Below are 16,953 nucleotides of genomic sequence, written 5' to 3'. Positions count from 1 at the left end.
GATGGACATAAAAAAGCACCCATGGTGGATTGAATCTGTCCAGTTATATTAAGGTGAGGCAGAAGAAGAGATAAGTAAATCTTTAGCCATAATTATGAGAGCATCCTTGGATTCAGTGGAGGTCCCTATGGACTGGAGATGTGTGAATGTATCCCCAATTCATAAAGGAGGATCAAAAAGCAACAGACCTTTTAGCTTAGCATCTGTTCCAAGAACAATAATGGAATCACTAGTTAAAGAAGTAATGCAGGATCATCTGGACAGAAAGGGGCTATCTTGTCTAACCAATCTGATAGGTTACTATGATTCAGTGACCAAGGAACTCGATTCAAAAAGTTATTTTGGCATTATATACTTGGATTTTGGATTTCAGGAACAGTTTTGATACTGTTCCACATAAACAATTGCTATACACACTGAAGCAATGTGGCATTAAAGGCAAGTTACTGCTATGGGTAAAGAGATGGTTAAGTGGACAAAGACAGAGTGGTTATCAATGGTCACTGCTCTTCATGGACTATTGTTATTAGTGGGGTTCTGCAGAATTTAGTACCGGGCCATTGTTGTTTTCAATATTTATGAGTGATATTGATGAAGGTATATCAGGCGTAATGTCTACATTTGCAGATGATATAAAGGTTGGCAGGGTGGTTAGTGACAGTCATCAGGGTGAGCTGCTGCAACAAGATCTAGGAAAATTGGGTCAATGGGCTGCAAAATGGCAGTTGAAGTTTAACATTGACAAATGCAAGACATATAGGTAACAGTAACCCCAGAGTAACTTATCAACTGTGTGGTACTACACCTAGAGTAGTGGAGAATGAAAAAGACCTGGGGTAATTGTGCTTTCAGAAATGAATAAAATTTACATTAATGTTGATATTCCAGGTTTTCTTGAGGACATTCCTCTGAGGACTGTGAGGAATCAGAGAATTATCTCAGGTATGACAAGCAACAGCTTGCTACCAAAGATTCTAAAATGCTGATGGAACTGATATTCAGATGACACTTGTGAGTCAAGTGAACAGAATGTCAGTGAAGTCTGGTCATTCTGTGACTACCAAATTCTCTGCTTGTACCTTCATGATGGTGGGTCTTTTTGTAACCCTGGGTATATTCACCATGTGCAAGTTCTGAAAGACTGCACCTAGTATACTGAAGGGACCATCCAGTTGTGAACCAAAGTAAGCAGGGTAAAGGTGTGGGTCCATCCACACCACACAGAAATGCTGCCCAACTGTGTCATCAGGCAATAGTAGATGACGCTCATCAACTGGTGCAATATCACTGCTTCGCATATTTGTAGGCTTAAAGTGGTGAAACCCATATTTAGTGTCCAGAGCAAAGCTCTGGTAACCCCATCTCTTCCATCATGCAGTACGGTTGATGTCTTTTAGGGTTATGATGAGATCCACTCTTCCTTACATTTTGGGTGTCTCCGTAGCCAGGTGGGAAGGAGCAGCAGTGTGTAGCACACGCTTCTTGATTAGACCGGGGTTTGAACCCGTCACCACCAAATACGGAGGATGCGGAAAGGTCAAGGGAATGACCACCACATATTCCCGGAGCAATATGGCCTTAGTTGCTAATGCTCCTAAATAACAAACAAACAAACAATCCCTACATTTTGGTAATTCTCTAGGAAGCATCAGGATCAGCTGGTGTATAATCTTGATGCCTCTACTCTAGTGACTGGAGGGAGAGAGTAATGTGTATGTAGAGTATGTTGTTGAGGAGCTGTTTATATTCTTGCAGTGTGTATGCCATATCCAAAAATTTGATTACTTCTTACAATATATCTTCCCCATCTTTTCTTTCCATTGAATACATTGTGAATAGTAAAAAACTATTAAAACAAAGTTATCTGTGAAAAGATCTAAACCTCCCAAACACTTCTTCATTCATTTCATAAATATACATGGTCTCAGTTAAAATCTCAATGTCCTTTTTCACTTACAGTCTGCCAATCCCAGCTTACTTTTTTTTTTGACAGAATCCTAATTATCAGTTGATTCAACTACTGCTCATCTTGGGTGTCATAATTATTGCTGTATGATTCCTTTCACTTCAAAGGTGGTACTTGTGCTTATGTCTACTGTGATATTCCCTCTCAAAGATTTAGTAATTTGGAATCTCTTTTCGATCTTCTCTGTCTTAACACCTCTCTACTCTGTTCTGTCATATTCATCTGTTTTCTCTATCGTTTTCCCAACTCTGGTAATTATTTGGACCTTTTTGACTTCCTTGCTTTGCAACTCGACTTTCTCCAGTCCAACTTTTCTATGTGTGAGGTAATTTTCCTTTGTGATTTTTAACATTTACAACTCCAGCTTGCTTCAGTTTTCTAGTCACACGGACTTGATGGGACGAGATGCTGAGGCTTTTGCAATTAATAATGAATTCACACAGGTTATTCATTTACCCACCAGAATAGTAGACAGTCCCAACCACACATTCAATACTCTTGACTGTTTTTTCACTAACAGCCCTTCAAAGTACATGGTAAAGTTGAGTGGTCCTCTAGACACCTCAAATTGGAACTTTGGTGATTGCCTCTTTTCCAGTGGAGCCTTTCGAGGGTAAGAATGGTCACAAAGCCTTTCCTTTGTGACCATTCTTACCCTCGTGTTGTTTGGTATTACAAGAATGCAAAATGGGATTGATCAGCAGAATTTTTTCTTCTTTTCCTTGGTTGTATTACTGTTTTAAATCTTCTGATGTCAATATTTGTTCAAATCATGTCAGTGAAATTATTCTTGTAGGGATGAAATCCTTTATTCCACACTCCACCTGAAAATTTCATCCTTTTATCTAAACCTAGGTTTCCAATCAATATGCTAAGTCTCTTCAAAACAAGAATTGGCTCCTATTCTAATCTACAGGTTCATTTTCTGCCTACACTAAAGCTTGCAACAATTGTAAAGCAGTTATTAATCAATCCAGCTAGATTTTGAACAGGCTAAAAGATTGCCATTTGGGCTTTGTGCTCAAATGGTAGTCAAGCATTCTGGTCTCTTGCCAAAGCTATTGGCTGCAACTTTTGCCCACCTAATACATCTACCATCTGTTAAAACCTGATGGTTCTCTTGCCTCCCTAGCTCAAGATAAAGCTAACTCACTAGCATCCTGCTTTTATTCTGACTTTTGTATTGATGATCTTTGTAAATCACCTCCTATCATTCTCAGTACACTCCACTCAATGCTTCCTGTGGTCTTCTGTCAGAAGGATGGCAGAAAAATTTTGAACAATCTTGATGCCAAGAAAGGTCCTGATCCTGATGGCATTTCTCCATGTTTTGAAAACCTGTGTGCTTCTGCACTTGCTCCTGTTCTGTGTCATCTTTTTTATGCTTTCTTATTCCACTTATGTTTTTCCTTCTCTTTGGAAATTTGCTCATATCTAGCCAGTTCCTAAAAAGGGTAACAAATTCTTCCCATTCGGTTGTTATCCCATTGCACTTACTTGTATTCTTTCCAAGTAATGGAGAAATCCATATCTAAACAGTCTTAAAACATCTGATCATTGATTTACAGTATGGATTCTGTTGGTGTCAGCCAACTGTTGATATAGGTATTATGTTGTTACCCATCTTTGGATAAGTTTGGCGAAACTTAAATAGTTACTCTTGACATTTTGATTGGGTTTGGCATAACAAGTATCTTCAAACTTGTTATGTTTGGGATTTTCATTAAAAAAAAAAAAAAAAAAAAATTGGATTCTATTTGTTTCAAAAACCAAAACATCAACATAAATGTAATTCTATTTATTGACTCTAATGTGCATATGTAGGAAAACTTTTCCACTCTTGATATCGATAAACTGTTTTCTTTTGCAGTTATACTTGGAGTCTAGTTTTTTAATTCTGTAATTTAATTTTAGTTATTTTCAAAAATAAAGTAGTGTAAAAAAAATTTTTTTTTTTTTTTTTTTTTTTTTTTTTCAGAGAGAAACTTTTCACAAACTGTACAGCATCTACTGTTTGAACAAACCAAAATCTGAGTTCTTCTGTAGGCTGTGTGGGGACGATTCTTTTTTCAAGGTAAGATTTTTAAATAGTGCTTCTGAATATCTTTGGTTAAGTGAAAGTGATATTCGGTTTTGACGAAATAGCATTATCAAGGGCACATGATGCAAGAAGCTTATATAGCATCAGCCAAAAAAAAAAAAAAAAAACTCCTTATTTCACACATCCCCTCGCTCCAAATGTTTGTCAAATTCCAGCAATCAACCACCCGCTGGCTAAAGGCAAACTTCCGTACATCTATCCTACAACCGTCTTTCCTCAATTTGAATTTGTGCCCTCTCAGGTGATTTTTCTGATCCAGAGGAAGAATCCCATCAGCATTAAGCAAGCTCAAACCATTCAAGGCTTTATACACCTCAATCAGATCATCTCGCAGGCGCCTAGTCTCCAGACACTGTAATTTGCAAAACTTAAGCCTTTCTTCGTAAGAGCAACACTTTATTCTGTTCACTAATCTTGTTGCTCTTCTCTGTACTCATTCCAACAGCTCTACATCCTTCTTAAAATGAAGCCTCCAGACTTGTATACAATACTCAAGGTGTGGCCTGACCATTGCCTTATACAAGGGGATAAATCACCTCCTTATCCCTGCTAGAAAAATTTCTGTATATCATTGACGAGACACCATGAGCTACTCTTGCAAATCCTCTGTGCTGCTCAGAAAACTAAATATATCTGCCTGCACAATTACCCCCAGGTCCTTTTCATTCTCTACCACTGTCAGTGTGGTACCACAGAGTTGATATGTTACTCTGGGATTACTGCTTCCCATATGTAGTACTTTACATTTGTCAATGTTAAACTTCATTTGCCACCTTTCAGCCCATCTGCTCAACTTTTATAGATCCTTTTGCAGCAGCATACTGTCATTAGTGTCATTAACAACCCTGCCAACATTTGTATCATCTGCAAACTTGGACATTAAGCCTGATATACCATAAATATCATTTATAAATACAGAAAACAACAATGGACTAACACTGAACCCTGATGGACTCCACTAATAACATTAGTCCATGATGAGCAGTGTCCATTGATTACCACTCTGTCTTCTCCCACTCAACCATCCCTTTATCCATAGCAGCAATTTGCCTCCAATGCCACACTGCTCCAATTTGTGCAGCAGTCTTCCATATGCAACAGTATCTAAGATCCAAATATATGATATCAAAGTTATTCTTTGCATCCAGTTTAGCATTAGCAAAGGCACATGATGCAGAAAAGCATAGCATCAGCCAAAAAAAAAAAAAAAAACCCCCCTTATTTCACCCATCCACTCACTCCAAATGTTTATCAAGTTCTGCCTTGAATCTATTTAAGCTATCAACTTCTACAACGACAGATGGAAGTTTGTTCCACCAATCAACCACCCGCTGGCTGAAAGCAAACTTCCGCACATCTATCCTACAACCGCCTTTCCTCAATTTGAATTTATGCCCTCTCAGGCGATTATTCTGAGAAGAGGAAGAAGCCCATCCACATTGAGCATGCTCAAACCATTCAAGGCTTTATACACCTCAGTCATATCACCTCGCAGGTGCCAAGTCTCCAGACACTGTAATTTGGAAAATTTAAGCCTTTCTTCGTAAGAGCAACCCTTTGTTCCATTCACTAATCTTGTTGCCCTTCTCTGTACTCTTTCCAACAGCTCTACATCCTTCTTAAAATGAGGCCTCCTGACCTGTATACAGTACTCAAGGTGTGGTCTGACCATTGCCTTATACAAGAGGATAATCACCTCCTTATCCCTGCTAGAAAAATTCCTGTATATCATTGACAAGACACCATGAGCTACTCTTGCAGCCCATCTGCTCAGAAAACTTCATATCTTCCTGCACAATTACCCTCAGATCCTTTTCATTCTCTACCACTGTCAGTGTGGTACCACAGATTTGATAAGTTACTCTGGGATTACTGCTTCCCATATGTAGTGCTTTACATTTGTCAATGTTAAACTTCATTTGCCACCTCTCAGCCCATCTGCTCAACTTTTCTAGATCCTGTTGCAGCAGTGTACTGTCATTAACAACCCTGCCAACCTTCGTATCATCTGCAAACTTGGACATTAAGTCTGATGTACCATCCATCAATATCATTTATAAATACAGAAAACAATAATGAACCCAACACTGAACCCTGAGGGACTCCACTAATAACATTAGTCCACGAAGAGCAGTGTCCATTGATTACCACTCTCTGTCTTCTCCCACTCAATCATCTCTTTATCCATAACAGCAATTTGCCTCCAATGCCACACTGCTCCAATTGGTTCGGCAGTCTTCCATGTGCAACAGTATCAAAGGCTTTTCTAAGATCCGAATATATGATATAAAAGTTATTCTTTGCATCCAGTTCCTTTGTGACTACATCCTAGTATCCAATGAAATTAGTCAGACAAGACTTCCCCTTAACAAACCCGTGCTTTGTCCGAGCTAATGCTTCTTTAACCAGTGCCTTCGTTAATTTCCCTGGAACAGAAGTTAAACTAACAGGTCTGTAATTACCTGTGTGTCCCTTTGATCCTCCTTTATGGATTGGGGTCACATTTGCACATCTCCAGTCTACTGGTACTTCCCCTGAATCCAGGGAAGCTCTCATAATTATGGCTAAGGGTTTGCTTATATTCCTTTGCCGCCTCCTTTAATATAACTGGATAGATTCCATCCACCCCAGGTGCCTTTCTTGTGTTTATCCTCAACAATTTCTCCTCCACTTTACTCTCAGTTATTACAAGATTATCTAGTTTACTGCCAGAGTTGAATACATCTCTGGCATTCCCCTCCCTGAATAACTCCTGATGTGTGAATGTCGATGCAAAATATTAATTTAGTTTGTTAGCTACCTGAGCAGGATCGTCAACAGTTGAACCATCAATATCAAGTGGACCAATCTGATTCATCCCCTTCCTTCTAGAGTTTACATAAGTAAAGAACTCTTTGCTGTTTTTCTTTGTATCCTTTGCCAAAGATTTCTCGTAATCTGCCTTCGCCTGCCTAACCTTTGTAACTTGTTTACAGACCAGCTTATATCTATCATAGAATTCTGTGTAACGTGTTAATTTATATGTATCCCATGCATTTTTCTTCTCTGTCGCATTTATAATTAGTTCATCTGACATCCATTTAAGCCTAAATCTTGAACAATATTTCTTTGTTGGTGTGAAAAGCCTAGTAGCTTCCGAGATTAATTCTTTGAATGCCCCTCGACGTGGGCACCTGTACGTGGTGAGGGGACCTCCCAGTGATGCTGCTGGTTTTTCCAGATTAGCATCACTGGGATCCAACGCCCATACCTTGGTTCCAGGGTTACACCATTGGAATCCGGCGTGTGCAGCCGTGCGCCGCGACCCGTGGAAGCGGAAAGGGGGATCCTGGTGGTTGAGGGGCCCAGCCTTAATACACCACTTTGGCCCCTGCTTCGACGAGACGGGTGGTCCCGGACCGGCTCGACTGGGATCAGTCGGCGGGTGGTATTATACTGCTAGGGTCAACTGCGTTCCAATAAGTCTCCCTCCCTATGGTCCTGGGACGGGATAAAGACTTATTGGTAACGTGGGTATGGTGTTCTAAGCGAACTCGGCGTCCCACTCGTGTACGCAGTACCTGCTAGTTCACGAGTGGGCGTCCCCTCGTAGGGCTCCGTGGTGGGTGAGGTACTTAGGCATCAGACATTTTCTCTTTACTCCTATGAGTAATTTAAATCCCAATTCTTCTGGGGCCCCAACAAGGCCCCTACCTAATCGAGATCATGACGCAGATAACACCTCAGCAAAAAGAGCCAGAACTGAGGAAACACCACCACCACCATCAGTGACACCGCTTTTCCTCATTCTCCATTCAACCGGAGAGCAGTCCATTGGAAAGATGTCACCCTTCTTCATCCAGAAAGGATTAGAAGGGTTGGCAGGTTCACCAAAATCTGTAAAAAGACTGCGTTCTGGCGACCTTTTGGTCGAAGCTTCTACCACCAAGCAAGCGGAAAAAATCATAAAGGCTACATCCATAGGGGGAATACCTATCATCGTAACCCCTCACAAAACTCTAAATTCTTCACGTGGCGTCATATCAGAGTGGGACCTTCTTCATGTTTCTGAAGAAGAGATCTGCTCTGAATTAAAAGACCAAGGAGTGACAGCTGTCAAAAGAATATCGATGAGAAAGGATGGCAATCTCGTCCCTACCAGAGTTCTCATCCTAACGTTTAATACCCCACGGCCTCCAAGTTCCATAAAGGCAGGCTATCTAAACTGCCCAGTGAGGATTTATATCCCAAACCCACTGCGGTGCTTTAGATGCCAAAAATACGGCCACTCACAAACATCTTGTCGTGGTAATCCTGCCTGTGCTCGATGTGGTGTTAAAGACCACGAGAGCAAGGAATGCTCAGCTCCAAAACCTATCTGTGTCAATTGCCAAGAAGAGCATCCCGCCTACTCTAGAGCATGTCAGCGGTGGAAGGATGAAAAAGAGATCCAAAAGTTAAAAACAGAGCTGAATATCTCCTACCCAGAGGCCAGAAAACGTATCCAACCAGTAAATAGCGGGAAACCTTCATACGCCCAGAAGGTTTCTGCTAAGTGCACTATCGGGACACAAACTGAGATGACTATACCACCAAAAGAGTCATTCACCCCGATTGCACGCTATTTATTGAGTTCTCAAAAGCCCACCAAAAAAACACAGTCAGTTGCCACTCCTATATCCGTACCTCCTAGCGCTCCACCACTACCAAAACCAAGTGGTAAAGAGCCTGCAGTAAGAACAGAAACAATGGATGTAGAGAACAAGGAGGTACAGGATGAATCTGTCTTGGAACTCTTTGCGGAGGAAGAAATGGACACGGGACAGCGTCCATTCTTCCCCAAAAAAGATAAATCCAAGACTGACAAAAGTAAGCCCTCAGCACCTCGGAAGCCGCCTGATGGACCCACCAAGCCAAAGTAATGGCTAAATTCCTACAATGGAATTGTCGTGGATTCCGGCGAAATACTGATGACATCAAGGCCCTCCTGCAAAAGCACGAGCCAGTTTGCTTTTGCTTGCAGGAGACTTATCTAAAGGCAAATGATGATCCCACAATGCATAACATCACAATCTTTCGTAAGGATAGAATTGCGGATGGTCCTGCTCATGGAGGAGTGGCTATCCTTGTGGGTAATCAGACCCCAGTTCAGCCCTTGCTAATTACAACCAGCATTGAGGCTGTTGCAATTCGCCTGACAGTGGGATTTTTATTAACTGTGTGCTCTATTTATTTGCCACCTGGGACTGACATCTCCCAGGAAGACCTTGATGATCTTGTATCGCAGTTGCCTCCCCCTTTCTTACTTCTTGGGATTTTATAGAGCGTATGCTCAATGACAATGCCCTTTCCCTTCTAAATACTGGAACAAACACCTTCTTCCACATGCCTACCCGTACTTTTTCTGCCATTGATCTCTCTATCTGCTCCCCTTCTCTACTCCCTTCACTCACTTGGGAAGTGGAGGAGAATCCATACGGAAGTGATCACTTCCCTGTGATAACCTTGTTACACAGTGGGAGACCGTGTCTTCCTTTTAGGTTACCACGGTGGAAGTTTGATCAGGCTGACTGGAATGCCTTCCAACATCAGGCAAATTTTGACCTCAGTACAGTCAGTCAGGAGCCTATCAATGACGCAGTAACGTACATCACAGAAATCATTGTCCAAGCAGCTGCGAATGCTGTTCCAAAAACATCTGCCCGGTTTCCACCATTTCCCAAACCTTGGTGGAATTCCCAATGCACAGCAGCAAAAAAGGCTCAAAACAAAGCGTGGGGGATATTCCGCCGATATCCTACCACTGTTAATCTAATAGCCTTCAAGCGTGCACGAGCCAAAGCACGCTACATTCGCCGTCAGAGTCAAAAGGAATCATGGATCTGTTTTACATCATCTATTAACCAGGCTACCAATTCTAAGGTAGTCTGGGATAAAATCCGGAAAATGAAGGAAAAATATACATCCCACCCTTCTTCAATCCTAGATTATAATGGATGCGCTATTGCAGATCCAACTGCAATAGCCAATGCTCTTGGGGAAACATTCTCTAACATCTCTGCAACATCTTCGTATTCCCCAGAGTTCCTGGTCCTGAAATATAAACTAGAAAAACAGGCACTTAATTTTAAGACCAAGGGCCTCTATCCTTACAACGGGGTATTCACTATAGAGGAACTGAAAAGAGCCCTCACTCTTTCCAAAGCAAGTGCTGTTGGACCAGATGGCATCCATTATGAAATGATTAAACACCTTTCACCAAAATCTATGGATTGTCTGCTCCTTCTGTATAACAGAATCTTTACTGAGGGGCAGTTTCCGGACTCCTGGCGAAAGGCAATCGTCCTTGCCTTCCCTAAGCCAGGAAAGGATCCAAAAGTCACCACCAACTATCGTCCTATTGCTCTGACTAGCTGTCTGTGCAAAATCCTGGAGAGAATGGTTAATTCTCGCTTAATATGGTATCTCGAGTCAAATGACCTTCTCTCCAACATCCAGTGCGGCTTCCGAAGGAACCGGTCCACTTTGGACCATCTTATTAGAATGGAAGCATCCATCCGGGATGCTTTCCTAAAACGGGAACACTTGGTGTCGGTGTTCTTTGACATGGAGAAAGCGTATGACACAACTTGGAGATTTGGCATTTTAAAAGACTTACATAGCCTAGGCCTAAGAGGGCATCTGCCCTTTTTTATTCAAAACTTTTTAGCCAATCGATCGTTCCAAGTTCGTGTGGGATCCTCACTCTCTCGCTCCTTTAGCCAAGAGGAGGGAGTACCACAAGGATCAGTATTAAGTGTCACGCTTTTTGCCATAAAAATAAATTCCATCACAGAACAACTTCCTCCAACTGTAAACAGTGCCCTCTATGTTGATGACTTTAGCATTTTTTGCCAGTCGTGCAACATGAGGGTTATTGAAAGACAACTGCAGAAAGCCATTGATAGTCTGAATTCCTGGGCACTTGCAAATGGCTTCAGGTTCTCGCCGGAGAAGACCGTTTGCGTACACTTTTGTCGCAAGCGTAATCTTCATCCTGAACCCGAATTAAGGCTCGGACAAAATGCTATTCCAGTAGCAGCAAACACAAAATTCTTGGGACTCATATTCGATAAAAAACTAACTTTTTTGGATCATATTCGTCAACTCCGCACAAAGTGCACACGTGGGCTTAATATTCTCCGCTCGCTCTCCTCTACATCTTGGGGAGCAGACCGATATACCATTCTTCGGCTTTACCGTGCACTTGTGCGATCCAAACTAGATTATGGGTCCCAGGTATACTCCTCAGCCCGAGACAGTGTCCTGCGGTGGCTGGATCCCGTCCATCATCAGGCTATACGCATCGCTACTGGAGCATTTCGAACATCTCCTGTCCAGAGCTTATACGTCGAAGCAAACGAACCACCGTTATCACTTCGACGTAAGCAGTTGTCTCTAAAGTATGCCTTAAAACTGAAATCCCTGCCAGACCATCCTACGTGGCCATTCGTTTTTGAGCCACGATGGGAAAATTTATACAATACTCGAAAGACTGCCAATCGTCATTTTGGTATTCGTTTCCAAGAGCTACTCAAAGAACTTAATATCAAGGTAGACAAGGTTGCCCAAACATCAAAGCAACCCTTTCCACCCTGGCATGCTCGTGTCCCGCCATGCGACTTGTCGCTTAGAAACTGGGGAAAGTCGGACACTCCATCATGTGTCTACCTGCAGCTTCATTCAGCACACCGAACTGAATATTCTGACTTCGCGCCAGTCTACACAGACGGTTCGAAGTCGGAATCATATGTGGGATCTGCTGCTGTCTTTACAGACAGCACTATATCAGAGCAGATTCCCTCTGAATGCAGCATATTTACTGCAGAGCTGCACGCTGTAGAGTTAGCCTTGGATCATATTAGTAAATACCAATACCAACGGTTCATTTTATATTCTGACTCTCTTAGCATGTTACAGGCTTTAATATCTGTGAGATATAATCCTCATCCAGTTCTGTCTAGCATTCAGCAGAAGATTCACGTTCTCCATGAACGCGAATATGACATCCGCTTCTGCTGGATTCCGAGCCACATTGGGATTAGGGGAAATGATTTGGCTGACGCCGCAGCCAAATCAGCAGTTCCCAATAATAACCGCCGCCTGTTAGTCCCCTATACAGACTACAGGCAAATAATACACCAAAACATACACTCCCAATGGCAGGACTCTTGGAATAGACAGACTGGAAATAAACTATATTGTATAAAGCCTGTAATTGAACCATGGCAGTCTAGTCTGCGCAGGAATCGTAAGGAGGAAGTTGTTCTCGCCCGGACCCGCATAGGACATAGTCATTTGACACATTCTTTTTTGCTGAGGGCTGATGACCCTCCTATGTGTGAGTCCTGCGGCACAATTTTAACAATCAGACACATTTTAGTTGACTGTATCAGTTTTAGAAAAGCTCGTTTTACCGCTTTTAACCATCTGACTGAGCCGTATACACTCAGTCAGATTTTATCCGACAATGACCATGTGTCTGCTATTTTTAATTTCCTAAAAGTAGTAAACCTTTTTACTCATATTTAAAAAATCGTATTATTTTAAGACATTATGTTACAGTTTATACTTGTTTTTATAATCTAACGTAGTGACCTAATTCAGTAGGTCACTGAAAGTATTTACTTTTTATTACAAGGGTTTGGCGCATTATAGCCATAGTCGCTGATGCGCCAATAAAAAACTCAATCAATCAATCTTTGAATGCTTCCCATTTTGAATTTGCTGTTGGTAACATCATCAATTGGGTCCACCATATAGAATTTAAATACTGTCTCAGACCACCGTAGTCACCTTTACGAAAGCAAAAACCCTTCCCTTTACCCTTGATGGTAGTTACCTCTTTGAGTAAATCCCACTTCAGCACACTGTGATCGCTGCCACCTAGTGGTTCCTTTATCTGCAGATTCTTGATGCATGAAGAATCACTACTGATAATCAGATCAAGAGTATTACTCCCTCTAGTTGCCTTCCAAACATGCTGCTGTAGGAAACAATCATCCAATAAATCCACAAAAGCCTTGCTAGTGTATGAGTGACCAACCCAAAAATTCCAGTCAATATGCGGAAATTAAAATTCCCTATTATAAGACACTAATTTACTGACCCACTCTATTTCTCTGTAAAATTTCTCATTATACTCATCAGATTCATTAGTCCTATAACACACACCTACTCTCATTTTTCCTTTCCCAGTGCTTATGTCACACCAGACTCAACATTGCATTGTCCACCCACATGAATTGGATGCACTTCCTTAGATTTTGTGTGTTTCTTAACTAACAGCATAACCCCTCCTCCTTTCCTGTCCTGTCTATCCTTTCTGTACACATTGTACTCCCCAAATTCCAGTTCTGCACTGCTTATGTCTGGGTGTGAGACCATGTCTCTGATATCTCAACAATATTTCTTTTCCCCAACAATATTTCAACAATGTTCTTTTGTGACTACATCATAGTATCCAATCAAATTTTGCAGTGTTTCAGATATTCCATAATAAAATGAAAGCAGTGTTTACTACGTGCAAAGAGGCTTTATAAACTATCTTATTTAGTTCTATGAAAATGTAATAGTTATCATGCTTGTATATTGTCCAAGAGCTCTAATTTTTTGATATGGTATATATTATAGAAATTACTTCAGGAGAGAATTTATTTAACACAAAATTAATCTTGACAAGGAGTAATTTGTGAATATCAGTAATCTTAACAAATTTTCCCATAAAACTTACTTCATCATTTCTTTTCATAACATACCTCTCTGTGTTTGCATGCACTGACTGTATTATTTGTGGGATTTAACTTATTAATCCTTTAGTGGCAACTTACAAAACTGTGTTATTAGTTATGATTATTTGATCTCTCTCTCTCTCTCTTTTTTAAATACTTTTAGTTCCATTATACAGGATGATTGTAAAATTCCTTTTGAGGGTTTGAAGCCTTATATCACTTCAAGTACTTGCTGGAAAGAGTTATATTCAGTATTAGGCATGTGCTCAAGATTCAAGAAGTCAGATTTGTATAGCTGCATAATTACCTTTCATATTTGCTACTGTCAGATAGCTGAATGGTTTTTGATTTGATTTGTGTAGACATGTTATTATACCTATATATTATCCAAGTAGTGGAGATGTTATAAATTAATTTAAATGACTTCTGTTTTCTTTACTTAAGTGTTTTCCTGAGGAATATTCAGAATTGTAGTAATGCTCCAGAACTGTTTAGGTAGTGCTTTGTTCAAAAGCTTAGCAACATTTCATTGATTGCCGTCTTTTTTTTTTTTTTTTTTTTGTACCACCATGTGCAGGACGACCATTATTATAAAGTATAAACAAGCATACAAAAAAAATTACTTTTTCCTTTGTGGGAATTTTTGGTCATTGACTGCATATGCTATTGCATTGTAGTTCTCATAGTACGGTGATGTATTATGTCTGTACAAACATAAATTAATTATGCTTAATAGAGGGAGAAATTTAATATTAGTTTGGAATAATGAGTGTTATTGTGTTGTCAATTATTAAATTATTTATTATCTTTGAATCAAAATCTTTATTTTCAATCCAGTACATGGTAAATATCCCATGTATTTGTGATATAATCTGTTTAGGACAATTAATAATTGCTATTAATATAATTTCTTAACAGGTTACTGTTATCAAATGTGTACACACCTCCATTTGGAATTGCTTAAAGTATTTTGTGTAGTCACCACTGAGTTTGATGTTACATAAGCATTGCACGTGTCGCTGTTTTGTTGAAAGCTTGTGTAGTGTGAAAAGAGAGTAAAGATAAGGAACCAGAGAGATCAGATGTACTTGATCTATAAAAAATTTTATTTTGTGATTCAGTAGTTTAGTTAATATTTCTTCTGAAACATACTTTGGGATATTCTTCTTAATACAGAGGAAAGGTGGAGGACTTGTCTTACCATTTGTTTTCTCATAAAACTTACTGGACATTTATTAATATATGTCCAGTGAAACTCATCATTTCGACAAATCAATGGTTACAAAATCACTATGCAAAAATTATTGTCTGCTAGCCGAATGTATTGAGCTGTAATTCTGGTTATGAAGGAAGTTTGTTGCCTTTGAAATGAGAGGCTGTATTTTTCCACTGGAGGAATTTTATTTCCAGGTATGCTTGTTCCATTTATTATATCTAGTGGAGTGTAGATATTCCATAATAAAATGAAAGCAGTGTTTACCAGATGCAAAAAGGCTTTATAAACTATCTTACTTAGTTCTATATAAATGTAATAGTTATCATGCTTGTATATTGTCCAAGAGCTCTAATTTTTTGATATGGTATATATTATAGAAATGTGTGCTTAGTTATGGCATCCCCTTTCTATTTTGCTATTACCAGGTAGAAATTATTAGGCTATACATTCGTTGAAATATTTGTTTCTTATTCATGTTTACTAAGTATTAGTAAACTTGGAGGGGGCATAAATTCAAAATAAGGAAGGTTGGTTGCAGGAGATATGTGCAGAAGTTTGCCTTCAACCAGCAGGTGTTGGAACAAACTTCTATCTGTCGTGAAAATGGTTACTTTGAATAAATTCAAGGAATAACTAGAGAAATTCTTGGAGGGAATAGATGAGATTTTTTTTTTTTTTTTGGCCGATGCTTTATAAGTTTGCTTTCTTGCATCATTTGCCACTACTAATACTGTTCATTATCTCATACACACACACACACAAATGTTATAAATAAATCACAGTTTCTTTTTTATCAAGACATTAGAATAATCTTTATTTAGATTAAGGCAACACAGTTGTCAAAGTTTTTTTTTTATGAAAACCCCAAACACGAAAGGTATCAAAACCTATAGTACTTAGTACTGTGCATGGGTTGAAGGAGAAGTATGGGGGGAGGGGGGTGCCGGAAACTTTGCTCTAGAGACTAAACATGGGTTTCACCACTTCAAGCCTCCAATAAGCAAAGTGGTGGTATTTCACCGGTTGATGAAAGTCATCTACCACCTACAAATATACAAAATTCTCTGCAACTCAGATATACAAAAGTATATCTGAATTGCAGAGAATAACCCAGGCCTATACTAAATTTATTTTTTTTACTTAGTTTACAAGTGGTCACATTTGTTGAATACAAAATAAGTATGTCATATTAGCAGAGTAAGTGACCAAGTGTGCAGTGACAGGCCAGTTTGCATGTTGTACAGGTGAAAAACCTAGACTAACTCATATGGGGAGAGTCTTGATTGAAAAGGCCTTAAAGAGTCCCTCATTTTCCCTGGAATTTGAACTGAGACCTCTCCAAACAAGTAAATAGGGGGAACTTTATTACTAGTGTAAACTTTAATATTGCCACCTCTAATAACTACAGCACATTGAATATGTTTTATATTGCTTTAACTGTAACAAACTTGGTACATGTTTTATATTTTTATAAAAATATGTTTTATATTGCTTTAACTGTAACAAACTTACAGTTTAGCACTATTCTGAGGGTACCTATATAAACTTTTGCCTTTAAGCATTCCAATAACCAGAAATCTGCTGGTGTCAATTCTGGTTAAAATGGTGGCCATGTGCACGAAAAATGACAGAAATTGCCTTGCACAAAGATAACCTTTTTTGTCACTTGTCACTTTTGCAGAGTGTGTATGACCTTTCTGAATCTAATTGAATAACACAATTCTATGTTCAGGTCATTTGACAGAATGAAATATACTTTGTCCATCTAGGAGTTTGGGCCATTCCTATTCTAACTTGGTAAGAAAGTCTTCATCTTTTCCAACTTAGTAGTGCAAAGCCAAGTCATATGCCATAGTTACTTGCTTTAAGAGCTTGTACCTGGGAGATCTTATATGGAAACTTGTGCAATAGTTTACAGAAC

At 39.7% G+C, this 16,953-nt stretch overlaps 1 protein-coding gene across 2 annotated transcripts in view; it reads left to right on the top strand.

Moving 5' to 3' along the window:
* LOC150091800 (guanine nucleotide exchange factor DBS-like) overlaps positions 1-16,953 on the top strand; it is a 307,604-nt gene that overhangs the window by 219,336 nt on the left and 71,315 nt on the right. For both annotated transcript variants that reach the window (XM_090385772.1, XM_090385768.1), the window contains one exon: positions 3,945-4,040. In XM_090385772.1, coding sequence (XP_090241898.1) covers positions 3,945-4,040 — 96 coding nt within the window. The remainder of the gene's footprint in view (positions 1-3,944; positions 4,041-16,953) is intronic.

The sequence above is a fragment of the Mastigoproctus giganteus genome, chromosome 1, assembly GCF_048544385.1.
Source record: "Mastigoproctus giganteus isolate SK-2022 chromosome 1, ASM4854438v1, whole genome shotgun sequence".
Lineage (NCBI taxonomy): Eukaryota > Metazoa > Arthropoda > Arachnida > Uropygi > Thelyphonidae > Mastigoproctus > Mastigoproctus giganteus.
This window is presented reverse-complemented; position numbering and strand designations above follow the sequence as displayed.